The sequence below is a fragment of the Chlamydotis macqueenii genome, chromosome 11 (assembly GCF_036417535.1).
Source record: "Chlamydotis macqueenii isolate bChlMac1 chromosome 11, bChlMac1.mat, whole genome shotgun sequence".
Taxonomy (NCBI): domain Eukaryota; kingdom Metazoa; phylum Chordata; class Aves; order Otidiformes; family Otididae; genus Chlamydotis; species Chlamydotis macqueenii.
This window is the reverse complement of record NC_141566.1, coordinates 15,396,494-15,414,099: the sequence shown is the minus strand read 5'-3', so window position 1 is coordinate 15,414,099 and position 17,606 is coordinate 15,396,494. Positions and strand designations below refer to the sequence as shown.

General features: G+C 48.5%; 1 protein-coding gene across 3 annotated transcripts in view; it reads left to right on the top strand.

Annotated features, from left to right (window-relative positions):
* ARHGEF6 (Rac/Cdc42 guanine nucleotide exchange factor 6) overlaps nt 1-15,172 on the top strand; it is a 46,638-nt gene extending 31,466 nt beyond the window's left edge. For 2 of the 3 annotated variants that reach the window (XM_086756100.1, XM_086756102.1), the window contains 11 exons: nt 1,714-1,860; nt 2,750-2,836; nt 3,814-3,892; nt 4,623-4,756; nt 5,049-5,174; nt 8,368-8,388; nt 9,192-9,285; nt 10,190-10,279; nt 11,067-11,166; nt 12,079-12,133; nt 12,815-15,172. In XM_086756100.1, the coding sequence (XP_086612226.1) occupies nt 1,714-1,860; nt 2,750-2,836; nt 3,814-3,892; nt 4,623-4,756; nt 5,049-5,174; nt 8,368-8,388; nt 9,192-9,285; nt 10,190-10,279; nt 11,067-11,166; nt 12,079-12,133; nt 12,815-12,955 (1,074 nt within the window). In that variant the 3' untranslated portion in view covers nt 12,956-15,172. The remainder of the gene's footprint in view (nt 1-1,713; nt 1,861-2,749; nt 2,837-3,813; nt 3,893-4,622; nt 4,757-5,048; nt 5,175-8,367; nt 8,389-9,191; nt 9,286-10,189; nt 10,280-11,066; nt 11,167-12,078; nt 12,134-12,814) is intronic. The other variant, XM_086756101.1, reaches the window with a different exon arrangement.
* Nucleotides 15,173-17,606: the final 2,434 nt, after the last annotated feature.

Genomic DNA, 17,606 nt, shown 5'->3' with positions numbered 1-17,606 from the left:
TGAGCCTGTTGAGTGATGCTTGGTTTTGCTGAGGTTTGCTCCCCGGGCATCGGGAGGCTTTGACGGTACTGCAGGTAATTTGTGGCAGTGGGCGCCTTGGCCATCAGCGGGGAACAGAGCAAGCAGCAGCGAAGGGATGAGTCAGAGATAACAAACCTATTTCTGTGAGCTGTGTTACCTACACGACTCAAAATCCTACTGCAACGAGATGAAAAAGAGGGGGGAGAAAGCCATCCACGTGCGCAAGGGTTTTACCCGGCAAAGCTTCTTTCGGTTATTAAAAAAGCTATAGTCTCTCTCGCATTGTAGCCGCTGAATACCTTTCACTATAACCACTCCAGATGTGGTCCAACTTCCTTCCTTAGCACAGCAGATGCAAGTTTTCGATGCTTTGCAGTGCAGATAAAAGATGGGGAGGAGAAAGTTCATAGAAAACAGGAAAGGGCGATCATGTTACATTTACTTAGAAACTCAGCTCCCTTTCCATTTATTCTAGTAGATAATGGGGGAATAATTCAGTTAGATTACAAGGTGTCATGAGGAATGCTCGTAAGTGATGGATGGTTTTACTTGAAATGTCTACTTGGGCACTGAGAAATTTAGTGTAGTTACATTATGACTGCAAAGGTTTGGTGCGGATTTGAGGTTAGATGGGCAGAGATGCCCCTTGCGACAGGCGCCTGGTCTCGTGGTGGGACCAGGGGTGCTCCCGAGTGATGGCAGGGCAGGGACCCTGGAGCTGCATTGCATTTGTGCAGGCTGTGGTGGATTGCTGTGGATTTCATATGGATTTGGGAAAGTTGGGTTTGGACACCCAGGGAGCACATGACAGTTGTAAACCCAAAGGAAGCCCCCACAGTCTGGTTTAAAACTGTGTTTTCAGACCAGACCCAATGCAGCCTCTCTCTTTGAAGACCTGGATAGTCAAAGAGTTTGTATGAAACTGAGCTGGAAAGGAAAATCTCTGTCAGAAACAGGGGTTTGGAAAAAAACAAAGCAACTGGTGAAAACTGAGCCTGGGTTTGGCTTTGCAGCGGTTTTCCCCGTTGTCAGAGGGGTCAGTTAAAGCAAGTGTTGCTTGGATTTGCAAGGCTGTCTTTGTTCAGTCAGCATTGTCCTCTGCTTGCTGAAAGCTGCTGGAGGACTGGCCGCTCCGTGGAGCTCTACCAGTCCCCAGCTGCTGACCATCGGTGCAGTCTTTTCAATTATGGCACCTTGAAAAGCTTCTCTTTGTGCTGCTCTACTGCACCAAGTCCTGCTTTTGGGTTTGCAAATCTGAGTTGGAAAATATCTGCCCATCGGATTCATGGGGGCTTTGCATTGCTGCAAGTATAACTGTCTTTGGTGTTTGGGCGAAATGGGCAGAATCTCTCTGAGCAGCAGTGAAATGAGAGACATGTAACTCTGTGGCTGTCTTAGTTTGGAAAATGTGACCCTGTACTCTCAGAGGTAGGACTGGTTTGGAAAGAAAAGTTTACTCAGTGCAGTTTGCAATTTCTTTGGCATTTTAACGTATTCATTACTTCATAAATCGCTAGGCTGTGATTTTTTTTTTAATGAACTTTATGTAATAGAGCCAAAGCAGGCTTTCCTGGTCCCTTGACGTGACCAGCCCTAAGCCCACATGGCTGTGGGAGCGTTGCTGGTGAAACTGCCTTCATTGGGGTGTTTTGGGTTTGCGCCTGCATTTTGCTAACGAGCTGTGATTCCCAGTCGCAGTGCCAGGAGCTGAGGAAGAGGAAACAACTCGAACTGCAGATCCTTTCTGAATCCATCCAACGCTGGGAAGGAGAGGACATAAAAACAATGGGGAACATCATCTACATGTCCCAGGTTATGGTACAGTGCGGAGGAAGTGAGGTGAGTGCAGTGGTCCTTCTGGCTGAAGACATTGTGTCCAAATACTCCCTTGCTCTCGGGATTAGCGATGCAAGCTGGCAGCTACTCTCACCTCAGGCCAGCAAAGTGCTGGCAAATAATGCTCATAAATAATTTTACCTGGAGAAGAGCTGCGCAATGGGCCTGTGCAAGTCTTTGGAGTCAGGCACTGCATCACGCCCTGGAGCCTTAGCTTCAGGCCTTTGGTGACGCGCTTCTCAAGCAAAAGAAGCATCTCAGTGTGTATAGCACACTAATTTCCCTCTTTCCCCCCTGTGACTTACTCTGAGAAAAGAGAATGACTTGTAAGTGTGCATTAGCATAACCATTTTGCCACGTCCTGTGCGCAGTGGCAGCTGCTGTGATCTCCAGAGCTGACTGTGCTTTGGAAATAGCTGAGGGATTCCTGTGCTCCTGGTCCTAAAGCATCGCACCAGTGCTTGCCACAGACCTTCACCTGTGGTTTTAAAGCCACACATACTGCATGTTTGGTGTGGGAGAGTGACTTTTACCACTGAGTTGCTTGCTTGCTGTTGTGACTTTTCTGTGGGAAGGGAAGACCTGTAAAACAAAGCCCTGTGGAGTCTGGTCCCGGAGTCTTGTTTGACATGTGAGATGCTGGGGAACATAAGGTCTTGGTCTTCTCAGGCATTCTGAAATGCTTGGAAGAGGATTAACAGGATGCAGACAAAAATTTGTGTATAATAAACTAGTATAGAAATTAGATAATGTAAAGAAAAAAAAGCCAAAATAATTGGTTTGGGGGTGACTTCTCGCAAACTGTGATTCCAGCTGCAACAGGTTCAGTTTGCTGGTGAAAGTGCTTGTGATGCATTGCAAACTGGACTAACCTAATTTCTTATCCCCGCAGGAGAAGGAAGAGCGATATTTCTTGTTGTTTTCAAACGTTTTGCTGATGCTGTCTGCAAGCCCACGGATGAGTGGGTTCATCTATCAGGTAGGCATGCTTAATTTGAAGTTGCAAGGCATTAGGTGTGAAAAAAGAAATTAGATAGCTCTTATCAAATTCAGATCCTCTGTTTCCTTAAACCTCTCTGTTGTGATGCAAATACCCCAGGCTGGGAACTGGGTCTTGGTTTTACCATGGGTGCCAGGACACTTAGTGCCTTTGCCAGCCAACTGGTTAAACAGTATTTGGTTAAGTGTGAATGCTGTGAAATTAGGAAAAAAAAAAAAACCCTCAGCATGTTGTCCTGTTCTCAGCAATTGTGTGTCTGTGTGTGTGTAAGGTGTCCTGACCCAGCTGGAGGGTTTTGCCCCACAAGACCAGCCAGCCGGCCCTCAGCGTTGGGCCGTCTCTGGAAAATACTTCACTCCTATAAAGCCCAAAATTTTGACTCGATGAGGCACCCCAAAAAGCTGCATTTCTTGTGTTTTACCATTTGAACGGCTGCAGTCAGGCTGTTGGGAGCTTGCTTCTCTCCAGCTGTCTGAAACCATCAGTCCATCAGTATCCTCCAGGAAAAGGATGCTCTTGTGTTGATCTGTCATTTGTCACATGCAAGGGAGATGGGAAAGATCTGGCAAAGATTTAGCTGGGTTTCCCGATTTTACTTACCAGTGGGAGTAAGGTGAGCAGGCAGTTAGCATGCAAAACAGAGGGACAGAGAAGGCTTTCAGATAAACCAGAGGAAGTTCATCATCCTGACTTGGTTGTAAAAAGGGTTTGCACCTAGTGAAGGGAAAGGGCGGCAGATGAGCCGGGGTTGACTCAGTTGTCACGGGAGCCTGTTTGACCTAGTTGTGCGGGGAAATCTAGATCCATACATTAAAGGAGACTCTTCCTGCAGTCTGGAGGCTTCACAAATTAGTTTTTAATGGCATTTCCCAAAGAGAAAGGAATCAGCAGAAACAAGCAGAACAGCGCCCGCTGGGAGGGCAATGCAGACACTGACTCTTCCTCAATTCTCCTAGGGAAAGCTGCCTTTGACGGGAATGACGCTGACAAAGCTGGAAGATGCTGAAGGGAATGAGCACATGTTTGAAATCGCAGGTCAGTGTGGCCCCTGCCTGGGCCATCCTCCCAGTCCAAACAGCAGCTGCCACTGGAGGTACTGGTCCTCCTCCTCCCCCCAGCCACTGTGCCACACTCTTCTTTTTGCTCTTTTACTGTGTGTGCGTTGTCTGAGTTCCTGACCATCTTGTTGAAGCAACCTCCTCCCAGTGCCCTTGAGCTCTGTCTCTGGTGCCAGGCTGCTTTCAGAGACCAAAGTGTTTTGCGTGGGACAGATCTCCTGCCCCAGTAGCACTGCTCTATGCTGTGCGTACCCCGTCTGTGTCCAAGGTCCATCCCATGCATCTGTGAGCACCTCACTGGTCATATAGTAGTTTTCCTAATGTCCCTTCCAGTTTTCCCCTTCAATTTATCTCATTGCTTGTAGCTAAGCACAGTGCGTTGGTGGCAGGGCAGCTATTTGTGCTGATGATATTTGGTGTCATTAATATTAATCATGGAAATGTTGTGTTTGCTTACTTTTAACCTTAAATAATTCTTCACACATTCATCTCACCAGTTCTCTGAGCTTTTCTGTGCTGCTCCCACACTGGCTGGCACTGGGTGCCCAGAGCAGGACAGGCAGTCACATCTTTGCCCTGGCCTTTTGCAGCCACTGGACTTTGCAAACTGAGAAGCCAGTTGCTGCTGTGCTGAGTGGTGCTCACCCTGTGCTTCCTTCTGGGTCTCTGCCACTTGCTAAAGACGGTTATTTAACCCTCTGCCGCAGGGAACATGACGGAGCGTATCACCGTGTCCTGCAGCACCAGCCAGGACTTGCATGAATGGCTTGACCACTTGCAAAGGCTGACCAAAGGAACGTGCAACACCGTATCCAAAACGCAGTCCTGGAGTGCTCATTCGGTAAGCGTCTCGCCTGCCCAGCCTCTCTGCTGCCGAGGGCTCCACTGCGCTGCCTGGTCGCTCTGTCTCGGCAGTGCACCTCGATACTGAGATGATGTGTACAGCTGTAAGACAGACACATCCTGCAGTTTTGCTTGTAACTGTGTCGTGCTTGTAGAATTTTACGTGTGTCCTGCCCTATTTTTGTTGCAACCTAGATCTCTCAAAGGAGTTCACAGTGAACCCTTGTGCATCCCCCTCTACATTGTTTGGTGACTAACAGCCTTCCTTTGCTTCTCATCTATTTCCTCAGACGTTTAGTTCAGCCGGACAGATCCGTGGCCCTCTGGAACCCCCCAAAATCCTCAAGCCCTGGAGCTTGAGCTGCCTCCGTCCTGCTCCTCCGCTCAGACCGTCGGCAGCGCTGAGTTACAAAGAGGTAACGATCCCGAGTGCCTGCAGAGGACCGTGGTTTCATGGCAATCCCTAGTGCTTGTGTCCGGGTTTCTCATCCCATAGCAAGGGCACAGTTTATGTTAACGGGGATGTGGAGAGAAGTGACTGTGCCCCAGTCCTGCGGTGGATGCTTGTTGCTGCGGCTGGCTTTGTGCTGCAAGTGAAGCACAAGCACGTGCGTTTGCAGGCTCAGCCCCATTCCCGATGTTTGCTGTCAGCTGCTGCAGCCAGCACCCTCGGCTGCTGGATGTCACTGGTCCCGCAGCGGGGTGTCCCGCAGCCTTGCATGTCTCATCAGTGCCATGGTGGAGCTGCCTCCCCTCTTCCTCCGCCTCTTGCCATGTTCTGAGCTGTGGGTGGGAGCTGGGCTCTCTGCCGGGATATGCTGCGTCGAGAGGAGCCGTAGTTGCGGCTCAGCGTTGCCCGGGCCAGCTTTGCAGGATGAAGCAGCAATGCTGCACCAAAAGGAAGAGGAAAAAGGCTTGGTGATGTTCCTTGTGTCTTCCACCCTGTGTTTTGGTGGCCGGAGCAGGGCTCCTTGCAGCAGCCGTGGGGCTCGACCCTCCTCCACCGCCCACCCAGGTTTTTACACACCTGTACCCTGCTGGGATGCAGCAGCCCGAGGGATCGCTCCCCCCACAGAAACCCCAAGCCTGGGAGGTAGGAGGCGGCGTGGGGAAACCCAAAATACAACCCATCTCCAATTCTCACCCCTTGCTGTAACTGCAGTGTTCTCCTTCCCTACCTCACGTTAAACTTTTGGGATTACTCACCAGTAACGTGGGTAACGTTCCTCTTACTGAATGAGCACTCTGGGTCTGAGTCAGCCGCTTTTCTTGGTACAGCAGCCCTGGGAGCGTCTCTGTCCGGGCTCCCAGCGGGGATGGGGATGGGGAGGGGGGCTTGGACCCCCCCAGCAATCAGGGGTGGAGAGCTCGGCAGCCAGGGGGACTGTGGGTCTGCTACTCCAGGTAGAGATTTTAGGTAGCCTTACAGCATTTTGTTACATTTATTTCTTAAAATTTATAAAACAACACATTTCAGTTCAGGAATTAAATTGTTCAAAAAACAACCAAGCAGTCTGGAAACCATCCTTAATCTTTGCATGGTCCAGATCCCTGACGTAGGCTAAACTGTTTCTTGCTAGCATAGTCAATTAAAATATAGGAAGAGGCTTGAATTAGAAAAATTTTTCTGCGTGAAGATGCAAGGCTGATATATGTTTATAAGGTTGGCCAAACCCACAGACTGAGTGATACCATTAATACCACAGTCCTTTGCAGTTTTTCAGTTGCCCCCTGCCACACATAGCGGGAGTTAAAAGTCTCTGCACTGAAACCAGTCAGAGGTTTTTGCCAGCGTCCGAGCGCAGGCGGGGAGCCCTAAGGGGCGGGATGCTGCTGCAGGCAGGATGGTAGCGTGCAAGGTGTCAAAGGACCAAAAATGTGGTTTGCATGGGAACGGTGGTGTCACAGGGCCACCAAAAGCAGTGGAAGCAGCCTTCCCTTCCTCCAACAAGCCTTTGTTTAAAGCACCGCTGAGGCTAGAAAGTCCTGAGATAGTGAAAAGCTTATCAGGCTGTGTCCTGGTGTTAGGCATGGACATGGGGTGACTTTGCTGCAGAGCTGGTTGGTAGGACCAGACCCAGGATGACAGCAGAGCAGCTTAGTGTCACAGCAGGGCTTGGCCGCAGCAAACACTTTGCAGCTGAAAACGTGACGGATGAGGAGGCTCGCTGGGACCAGCCACTGCTTGGTGGGGCTGTGCTGGCCATGTTGCTGGAAACCCAAAGGCCAACAGGTCCACCAGAGCTGGAGCAGAGCTCCGGTCAGTCCAGCCTGTGCTGGGAAGCAGCTTCCCTCTCAGGGAAGGGAATCGTGGACACGAGCCTGCGATGACAAACGTGAAATAAGTTCAGTCGTTGGCCCGAGCAGATCTGCATCTGCCTCATCCCTCCCTCTGGGATCCCCAGTCACTAAGCAGAACTCCTATTTGACTGTGGGGGGTTTTTTGTTAATGTATTAAAGTAGGGCACAGAATAAACTATGCTAACAGCTCGGTGCAAGTCACCTTCCTATAATGAAGATATAATGAAGGAATACAAATTTCAAAGGTTATTTGCAGGGAAGGGAGTGGGAGAGTTTGATTAAAAGATTAGAGATTTTCAGACATCCAGTGTTACTTTAATTGGCTTCTCGTAGTGTAGGACGGGATGGCACAGTCTTGTGCATTTCCTCGTACGTTGCTGTGCTCAGGAAACCCCAGAACCTGCTTGCGTACCACACAGCATTCTGGTTATTTCCATCGAAATTGGGTCATTTTTCCTGTTCTGTTTCCAGTAATCATTTGAAATGACAGAGCAGGTGCTATGGGTAAAGCGGTGTGTCTGGATTCAGGTTAGCGGAGTGAAAAAGATTTACAGGTGATTTCTTGTATTTTTTTTTTATTTTATTTTTGAGTGGCCTGCTTTGCATTAGGTGAAGGGTTTATAACATTAGGATTCAGGACTTTGCTGGCCAGGCCCACAGGAGAGCCACGTGGCTCCCTGTGCTGAGCATCCCAGGGATGGGACCCTCCATGGGGCGTGCCGGTGGCACAGGGAGATGCTGCTGCACTGATCCCTGACTCTGTCAGGTCTCCAGTGCGGATGGCAGGTCCCCTCTGGGAGGGTCTCCTTTGAGAAGTCACAGTCCTAGGAGATTGTCACCAGGGTGGGCAGAACATCCCACCATCCTGGCTGGGTTGGGTTGAAGAGCAGAGAACTGGTGTTGAGCATGGGGCCAGACTCCGAGCTGCTCCCCGGGGCTTGGACTGAGCCCGGTGCGTGAGGTGGCTGCAGCGTTGGCTAGCACCAAGGGGTGCTAGCACCGTCCTCTTAGACAACCAACATCTACAGAAACCTTCTACTAACTGAGGAGGCATGTTCTCTATTTTGGTGTGTTTACAGTCTATTAATGCCCACTTACCATGCGTTTTGCATGTAATTTTTTCAGTTGTGCATGACACCGTGCTTCTTTGCATGTTGATAGTGATCTAAAACCAGTACGGAGGGTGTGCCACATTAATCTCAAGACTAACATTTAAATGTGTTTTAGAATTGTGGATTTAATGGACTTGGTCAATAAAATCATCAATCTCTCACACTCATCTTCTCTTTCTTTGCATATTCATTGTAGAGGATGTCTTATATCTTAAAGGTAAGGGTAGATACATCTCTTCGGCTTATTGTGGCAAAGAATGCTTGTTCCTGTTCACGCTTCTCGTGCTTGCATGACCCTAATTTTGCCTGGCCGTATCAGTAAGTTATCATGAGAGGCAGTGGTGACTGGCAAGTGTATTTTGAGATAACTCTCAAGAAGGATTTAGTATTGTGCTGCTTAAACTTCCTGGCATGCCTCTTCTCCTGCTTAAAATCTGTTTTGCATGTAACCTACTAATACACTAGTTCTGTCCAAACCAGCAAGACTTGTAACTCAGTGAAGGAGATAAAAGCTTGTGTTTCTTACTTGTGGAGTCATAGCAAACACTAACTTTGTGTGTATTTGTTTGTTCTCTGTGTATGTGTGTGTGGGATTTATCCTCTTAAACAAATAATTTGGAAACCATGTCATTTGCCAATTGTTTTATATTAGAAATCAAATCGAGTCAAGGAAATAAACAACATTATAGGGTTTTCTAACAAAGACCCGGAGTTGGTAAGCAGACTAAAAGTGCTGTGAATGTGTTTGAATTCTTTGGCTAAAGGATCTCAGCCAAGGGTTGCATTTGCTGAAGGAGCTTGTCCTGTCCCAGACCTGCAGGTGCAATTCCCACCGCTGTTCCAGGGAGCCGTGGGCCACAATTAGAGCATGGGAAAGGCGAAAAGCACCATTTTTACCAATTTTGTCATTGTCAGCTTTGTAGTTCTCTAATGTGTTGTGCATAACATGGGTAGCTGCACTGCTGTGCTATTTGAGCTGCCTTTGGTTCTGGTTAAACACAAGAGTCTGTTTCTCTATAGGATTCCAGCAAAAGTCCAAAAACAATGAAGAAGTTTCTTCCAAAAAGGAAAACTGAGAGAAAACCGTCTGATGAAGAATTTGTTATTCGGAAAAGTAAGTGTTGTATTTTTCTTGTCTTTTTGGAAGTTTCTGTATACTCAGTGATCTCCATGGGACTTTGAGAGCAGCCTTTCTTATGGTGCAGGATGTGACACGATGCTCACGTTGTGAGCAAGCTGACATGCTGCTGACCACGGGAGGTTCTGGAAGCGCACTGGTCCTCAGCCTCTGACAGATCCCCTTCCAGTTACACCTATCAGGCATACTATCATCCTCCTCACAAGGCCGTGTGGTTGTGGGTGGTCTTATTCTGGCTACGAAGCCAAGGAACCACTTCAAAGTAGTTAAAAGGTGCAGTAAAATTGCACATCGAGAGTCATCAAAATGTATCTGAGAGCTGGGACAAACCTTCACCTGGCCATGCCAGCAGGTCCTGGAACAGTTTCCATGGGGGATCAGGGAACTAAAAGAGACCCTGTCCCTGCAAGGGTGTTCACCTGCGAAGAGGAATGACAGCCCCCTGAAGTCTACTTAGGATGCTCGGGGTTTTTACATGAAAGGCCATGGTCACCCAGTACTGGACTAAGGCTGGAAATGAAGTCTTCACGTTTCCAAGTGCTGCTCTGATGCAGCTGTACCAGACCTCTCCTAGCAGAGCCGCTCTGCCTAGCCATCTGCCAGTGCTGCCTGCACCCAAAGTCAGGCGTCACCCCCTGAGTTTTGGTGAGATGAGCACCTGGAAGTGCGTTTTCATACCATCTGTGCTTAATGCCACAGGACATTGCAAAGGCCAGAAAATGTAGAAGACCTCAAAAGGGAATTAGGCAAAGTCCCAGAGACAGCGTCAGTCAAGGAAATAGCACACTCTTCTCTGAAGAGACATGGGAGCAAAGGTTGGGAAAGATGAAGCCAGAGCACTTTGCTTTTTGTGATAGCTGTTGTCTGCAATGTTCTACAGGTACTGCTGCGCTGGAAGAAGATGCTCAGATCCTGAAGGTGATCGAGGCGTACTGCACTGGGGCAGGCTTCCAGCAAGCTCTCAGCTCAGGTGGGCACACAACTAGATTATTTAGTTCTTACTCTGCCTGCAACACTGATAACCCCTCTGGGGAAAAAAAGAGATGGTTGCATCATACAGCAACAAGACTCATGCTAGGAAACTGTGTGGCGTTCAATCTTCAAGATAAGGGAGCTTCATCTACCTAGTGGTTTAGTTGCCATTGTTTTTCTTCTAAACACAGAGAAAGAAGCAAGTAGGAGGGCAGATGAGACACAGCTATTTCACCAGCTCTTGTTAGGAATTAAGCAAACCTAGTCAGTGCCTGTAGCTGTCAGCACTGAAAACCTGATGGTAATCTTGGGTTGCATATAGCTTTAGAAAGGAAGCATGAATGTTATCTTTCAATCAGCTGCATGTTTAAGAGCAAGCTGCTTCATAAGAACCTGTCGAACATCTTTAGCTCTGGAAATAAAACTATTTATCATTGCTGGTGAGATGTCAAATTCAATCACTGAACTATCAAATAGTGGTACATTTGAAAAAGGAAGGCCATTGAGAGCTCTTGACCCTCATCGAATGATTTCATTTATAAGTCAAGACGTAGCTTTAGATGCAATGAACACTCTTGAAAACTTTCCACTTGCTGCTTTGGCTCCGGGTTAGCGGTATGTGTTTCACCTTGGCAGATAGCCCATGGCTGCTCGAGCCCTTGCTTCCCCAGCCTGCCCCAGGCTTGCAGAGGAGTGGGGAGAATGAGGGCTGCTGTCTCCAGAGCGGTGTGAACATCAGAAAAAGTCCTCCCTTTTTCTCCCTGATGAGTAATTCTTGTATGCAGGCTCCCGTAAAGACTCCATACCCCAAGTCCTTCTTCCTGAGGAAGAAAAAATCATCATAGAGGAAACGCGAAGCAATGGCCAGACTGTCACAGAGGAAAAGTAAGCACGGCTGACCTGCACTTGCAGATTCCCTTATCGCCTTTTGGAACGGTGTTAAAAACCAATGCCTTCTCCTTCTGCGTCTCCGCAGAGGAGCAGGGCTGATGTCACGAACTGCTGCCTTAGTGCTGGCAAGCACCACCGGGCTATTTCAGGTGCTGTTTTGTCCCTTTTTAAGAACAGAGCTGCTTCCCAGCTGCTCTGACATGGCTGTAGCCCTCTGGGAGTCCATGCACAGGGTCCCAAGAGCCAGTTTATTGAGTCCTGGAGCTTATCCGGATGTGGCTAATGGGGTCAGGGAGGACAGAACCAAACAATTTGATCTTTTTTTTTTTTTTTTTTTTTTTAAAACTACCAACATACTGGGCTGCTGCTAGCCCTCGGGAGCCCGCCTGACACCCTGTCTGTGAGTGCTCCCAGCCTGTTACATACCTTCAGCATCTGGGTGACTGTTCTGATCCGCTCCTTTTCTAACCCAGACAGGGCATTCCTTTCATGCTTGGTTTTTTGCAGCATAACCTCAAGGAATCTGAGCCATTTTACAAAAGATGCTCAGGCATTTCCAGTTTTAAAATCATTGTTATTTATTGCAGTAGCATATATAAGGAAGCCGAAGCCACAGACCTTTGTTGATAACTTAAAGATAGCAGAGCAAGGTGTTTTTCTTGAGTTTTGAGAAAAGAGCCCTGAATTTTGTACAAATGGCCTATAAATGCTCCTGGACTGTGTTTCCAGAGGGCCCTCACAGACAGCAGTGATGGCAGCAGCCTGATGCTTGCAAAACAGAAGCTGGAAGCACCTTCCCCATCAGTGTCTCACTATTCCCCATCAGTTCCCATGCTATTGCTGTTTTTTTTTTCTGCACTCCAGCTCTTTTTATTTAATTTTTTTTTTTGCATTTCTTTTTTTCAGGAGTCTTGTTGACACGGTATATGCACTGAAAGATGAAGTCAAAGAACTGAAGCAGGTAATTTTGAGTGGGATTGTTTGTGCTGGGAGTTGAGCAAAAGACAGCCAGGCTGCACTACGTTATTGTCCTTGGTCAGTGCCCAGGAAAAGTCTTGCTGATGCTGGTCCAAGCCTGCAGCTCCCTGAATCAGCATTAGTTTTCTTCTAGTTTAACTCCCTGAATCAGCTCACTGCGCAATTGCTTGAGCACCAAAGCTAGCAGGAGGGAAGGAGTAGTTGGACTTTGTGGTAACGTGAAACTTTTCCCCTACTCTAAAAGCTCTTTCAACTTTACTCTTCATTTTATAGGAGTCTGGTGGGTACCAATTCTTGCAGAGTCAGCGGAAATATGTCTTCCTCCCTCCAGCCCCAAGCCTGGAGGTGGGAGAGACCATGCCAGGAGAGCAGGGTCCTCCAATCCAGGCTAAAATCAGGTTCCCAAGAGGATGCTTCTGCCTGCTCCAAGTCACTGGGACTTTTGTGCACATCTGTAAGGCAGTAAGGGTCTGCTTGGGTGGATCGGATCACACATAACCTGTGGTGTTCATCCTCACAAGCTGGCAGTGACCTGCCAGATGTCCCTGATATTTCATCACCTGAGTCACCAGGCAGCCAGGCATGCGGCAGTGCCTCATTGCACAAAGTGCATGGGCATTAACTGCACCTTTATTCCTTTATTCCTTTATTTTTCACCTTGCAGGAGAACAAAAGGATGAAACAGTGTTTGGAGGAAGAGCTTAAATCCAGGAAGGACTTGGAGAAGCTGGTTAGAAGGCTGCTGAAGCAGACGGACGAGTGTGGCAGGGAGGACACGGGGCGCAAGTCGTCCCTGATCGCCTGAATTCGAGGAGAAGCTGCTGGCAGTGGTGTGTGACCTCAGGTGTTTTTTGGGAAGCAGAACTGGATCCTTTGCCTCTTCTTGCTCCGTATTTTGTTGGTTTTGGAGATTTTGTTACCAAAAAATGAATCATAGAGAAAAAAAATAGTTTTTCTTCCATCCAATAAGGAAATAAACCTGAAACAATCAATCACAACTAAACCAGTAAGCAAGCGGTCCATGATTCACAATTCATCTGCAGCAACTAATACCTCATCGTACATGCTACTGGGAGCAAATACAAACTCTGCTAATGATTGCCTCTCACCAGGAGTTTGGCAGCAGTTTCCTAGAGGAAGCTTAAGCACTTTTTAATGCTTTCATTCTTTTCAAAAGCACCGGTACCTATTTATTGAATGAAAACATTATTGAGGTGGCATTGAGCAGAAACCAAAAAGCACCATGCTCCTCTTTTCAGATAATCACAGCTGGGGAAGCTTTTCCCATCCACCTTCTTTTTCCCCGTTAGTTGACTGTAGCGAACTAGAGCCCAGCAATACTGTGGTTCCCGTGTGGCCTTGATACTGATTAAAATGTGCAATTAACATGAAGACATTTGAACTCCTTGGGGAAGTCAGATCTGGAGCACCTGTCAGAGCGCATGGGAAGGTATGTTGCACAGTGCTGCCTCCTGACAGCTCTTGATCAGCACAACAGGTAACTGCTGTTCTGCCCCCCATCCCTTTTCTTATGCATGACCTATAACTCCTGCCCCCTTGCTTTGTTTTCACATTGAGTGTCCAGGTATCGTATGAGTTTATAGTTTTGCTGTGCTTCCCCTTGCAGGATATGCTTTTCTCTGTAGGAAATGTAAACACTGCTTGACAACAAAAACCAAGCCCCAAATGTGCTGGTTCCCTGCTCCCCCCTGCCCACTTTAGGTTCTCTGTCGCTCCTTCCCAAAGGCTGGGAACGTAGCCAACGGCCACTTCTCCCCTCATCGCCCCAAAGGGGCATTTGGCTAGGAAAAAGGAACTTTCTCTTGGCATAGGAAAGATATTTATGTTTATGCTTTGACAAGAGCTGGAATGCTCCTGGGGCAAGGACATGCAACACCCTTCCAGATCCCTGCACAGCTCCTCAAACACAGCACACAGGCAACATGCATATGTATCGGCTATCTTCATCTTATTTGGTGTTATACCCTAGTTTAGAACTGATGTTTTCCTTCCTTCCTTAGCAGCATTATAAAAGTAACCTTCTGTTAAAGTTAACAATAAATAAGTCTTACGTATATCACAGGGCAGCCTGGTCCCAGGGTGTGCAGAGACACCACAACTCATCACAGTCATACGTTACGTTGGTCATGAAGGACGTAATAGAGGCAATAATTACAACTCCCTCCTCGCAATTAAAATTTAGCCAGAACGTAGCAAATGGTGTTTGGGGAGAGCTAGACTCAAAAACATCACAAGGAGTGTAGAAAGAAATCCTCTTTGAATCTAAGCTCTTTCTAGGACAAAACAGAGGTCTTTTTTTCCCTGGCTCCATTTGCCATCTCCAGAGCATCCCAACTGGAGGGCAGCTCTCCACATCCCCGCCCAGGCACGCACTTGAGCGGTTTGGTCGGCAGTCAAGCCCTACTCCGCTGGTTTTCCAGGATAACTACCTTTGCTGCACACCGAGCGGCTCATGTCGCTGTACAGGGATGCCGTGCCGGGACAGCCTGGTGTTGTCCAGTCCAGCTGCCTGCCCAGAGGTGGGCTGGGGACCGGGCTCGTGACGTGCAGCCAGTGCAAGGAAGCAAACCAAGGGCCGTTTACGCTCTGAGGAGAGGGTAGAAATGTTTCTCTGCTGCCCCCCCGGTTTAGTTGAAACCTGTGCTGTGTACATATGCATGTTTGTAAGATGTAGTGTGATGGAGGGCACACTGGGACATTTTGGATCAAGCGTTTGTCAAGAGCTAGAAGCCAAAAAAGACAAGAAAATAAAATAAAAAGGAAAAGAAGCCATGCCGGATGGACAGCAATGTTTCATATTTACTTTGTTTACAGTGCTTTGTAAATAGGTTCCAGTGAGTCTGTCTTTAGATGGATGTTGTGTCAGCTGCCTTCCAGTTTATCTTTGTCATGTAGGTTTATTTACTGTAACTACTTATGCAAGTTCAACTTTTCTAACATGTTTTTATTTTGAACAGTTTTTTAATTGACATTTTCAACAAATAAAGAAGGATAAAAATCGCTTCGTAGCTGTCTGCGCTGCTTCCTTTGTTTCTGCTGCAAAAGCAAAGCCACCGCTTGCTCTGGGCATCCTTGATTTGCTCAAAATGCCTATGCCTGCATCATCCACCGTGTAACTTACTGGGTGCTGGTGGGGATACTGGTGCAAATGGTGATGCTGGCACTTGGGCTGTTGCTCCCAGCATCCTCTGGCCCTGCAGCAGGGAGGGCTTCTGCTCCCAGGGGAAGGGGATGCATTTCCATCCCTCAAGCCCCAGTTGCACTTTGCTAACAAGGATGCTTTGTGGAGATCTAGCTGCTCTCCGCTGCATCAGTGGGTTGCTGTAGATAAGTGACTTCCTGCCTGTTTGAGATTTTTTTTTTTTTTAAAGTTAGTGAGTGTTTCTTTTCTGGAGATTAGGTGTGGTGACAGGATTTCCTTTGGTCTACCACTTGGACAAGTCCTCTCCTGCACACTAGTATTTTTAACTCTTTGGTAGAGACATTTGGCATTCTCAGCCCGCAGCCGAAGCAGGAGGATCGAGGTCATGTGGTGTGGATCCGGCTCGCCCTCCCCAAACACAGCAGTCTGAGTGGGGAAAAAGAACAAGTGAAAAAGAAACACTGTCCTTGGGCACGTCGTGGAAAAACACTGAAGTCTGATGAACAATGGTTTTGCTCCTGAAGATTTTGGGCACCCAAGAATGGTCACACACACTCTCCTGCTGCATACAGGGTCCGTTTGGCCCCCTCTCTTACACCAGCTGCCAAACAGCCCCTTTGCATGACCCAGCTCCCAGGCAGGCAGCACCAGCATCCTCTGAGCCACGGTGTTTGGCACCAAATGACCCTCAGTGCGATAAACCAGATAAAACCCACCCCAACAGCTCAATCTGCGCAGCTCAAGCCACCGCCACGGCTGGGGATGCCCTGGAGGTGCCCATTAGTGCTGAGCTGCTCCCACTAACCACCCCAGCGTGGCACCACCAGTCTATGGCAGGGGTGCCCCCAAACCCAAAATGAAGTAGGAGGGAGAAGTCTCCCTTGGCTGAGACAGGGGTGCATGCAACAGGTTTGGCCTTCTAGAAGAAACGAAGACCCTGGCAACGGGGACCCTGCCCCGACCGAGGGAAGGAGCTCTCAGGCTGGCACCAAGGCACACAGTACCTAAGTGGGAAGGGGGATTAAAAAAAAAAAAAATAAAAAAGGACCCCAGAATAGTGCATAGAGATGCTAGGGCTTGTCACCCAAGACAGCCATCCTCCAGCTGCCTGGCAGTTCTGATCTCAGACCCCGCTTGGAAACTGGCATCCCAACCTTTTGAGTGAAAAAAAAACCAAACCGAAATCTCATTTCTTATACAAAACTAAACCAATATGTATATATATATTTCCCAGTGAGCTCAGTGTGTCTTGAGCTGTGCAAGCACCTCTTCCAGCAGACGACCATGTCATTGCTTGCTCCTGCTCATCCATGGCCCCCCGTGCTAATTCTGCCGATGTGCCCCGTGTACTCATCACCCTCTCATCCCCTTCTCTCTTTACTCAGAAAAAAACAGCAAAAATAAGTTCAGAAACCATAAAATCCACAGCCCAAGGAGTGACAGAGAGGCCCCACGTCAGGGGAAAAATCAATGTATTGACGACCTTCAAACTTTCCACGGGGAGAGGAAACCTGCGCCTGCCACGGCACCAGGCAGGGGTCAGGGAGGAGAACAAAGCTGCTCAGGAGAAGGCCACAGCTGGATGGTAGCAATCACATCTCTTCCCCTCCCACGCATCAGCGAGTGCCTGAATCCCACGGGCTATTTTTGGCAAGCGAAGAAACAGAGGCAAGAAACAAAAGCCCCGGGAAAGGCAGCCCGCGGGCAGGGGAGGCGACAGTTGGCGTCTGCTGCTCTTGCTGCAGAATTTATCAAGTTGGTTCATGCCTACTTTCTAACCTTTTTCTCCCTTCTTTAAGTGTTTCCCCTAACCATGCATTAAAATCTCTTTCTCCAGAAGATCTGCAGCTCCTGGATCCCCGTTCAGTCACTCGGGCCAGGGATCGCAGCCGGACCCGAACCCTCCGGCGGGTGCTCCTGGCCATGGAAGCTGGGGGTCTGCAGGGGGTTTTAAGGCTGTGCATTGATCATGATTTCCCCTCACCCACCACAAAAGCATTTCTGCTCCTGAAGGTTTTGGGCATCCAAGAACGGCCACGCACACACTTCTCACAGCTCTCCCCATTCGCTCACTCCCAGCCAGCTTTTTCCCCTTTCTCAGACCATGCCAATTCTCACAATCTTTGGTTCCTCCTGTGGCTCCCACCCACACTCCCACCACAGCCCAGCACCTCCACCTCCCTTGAGAGGTTCGGGGCTCTCCAGCCACACCAGCACTGTGAGCCTGGTCTGAGGGCTGGCCGGGCTTTGGCAGCAGTGGGGATGTGACAGGACTCACTCCACCACAGGAGGT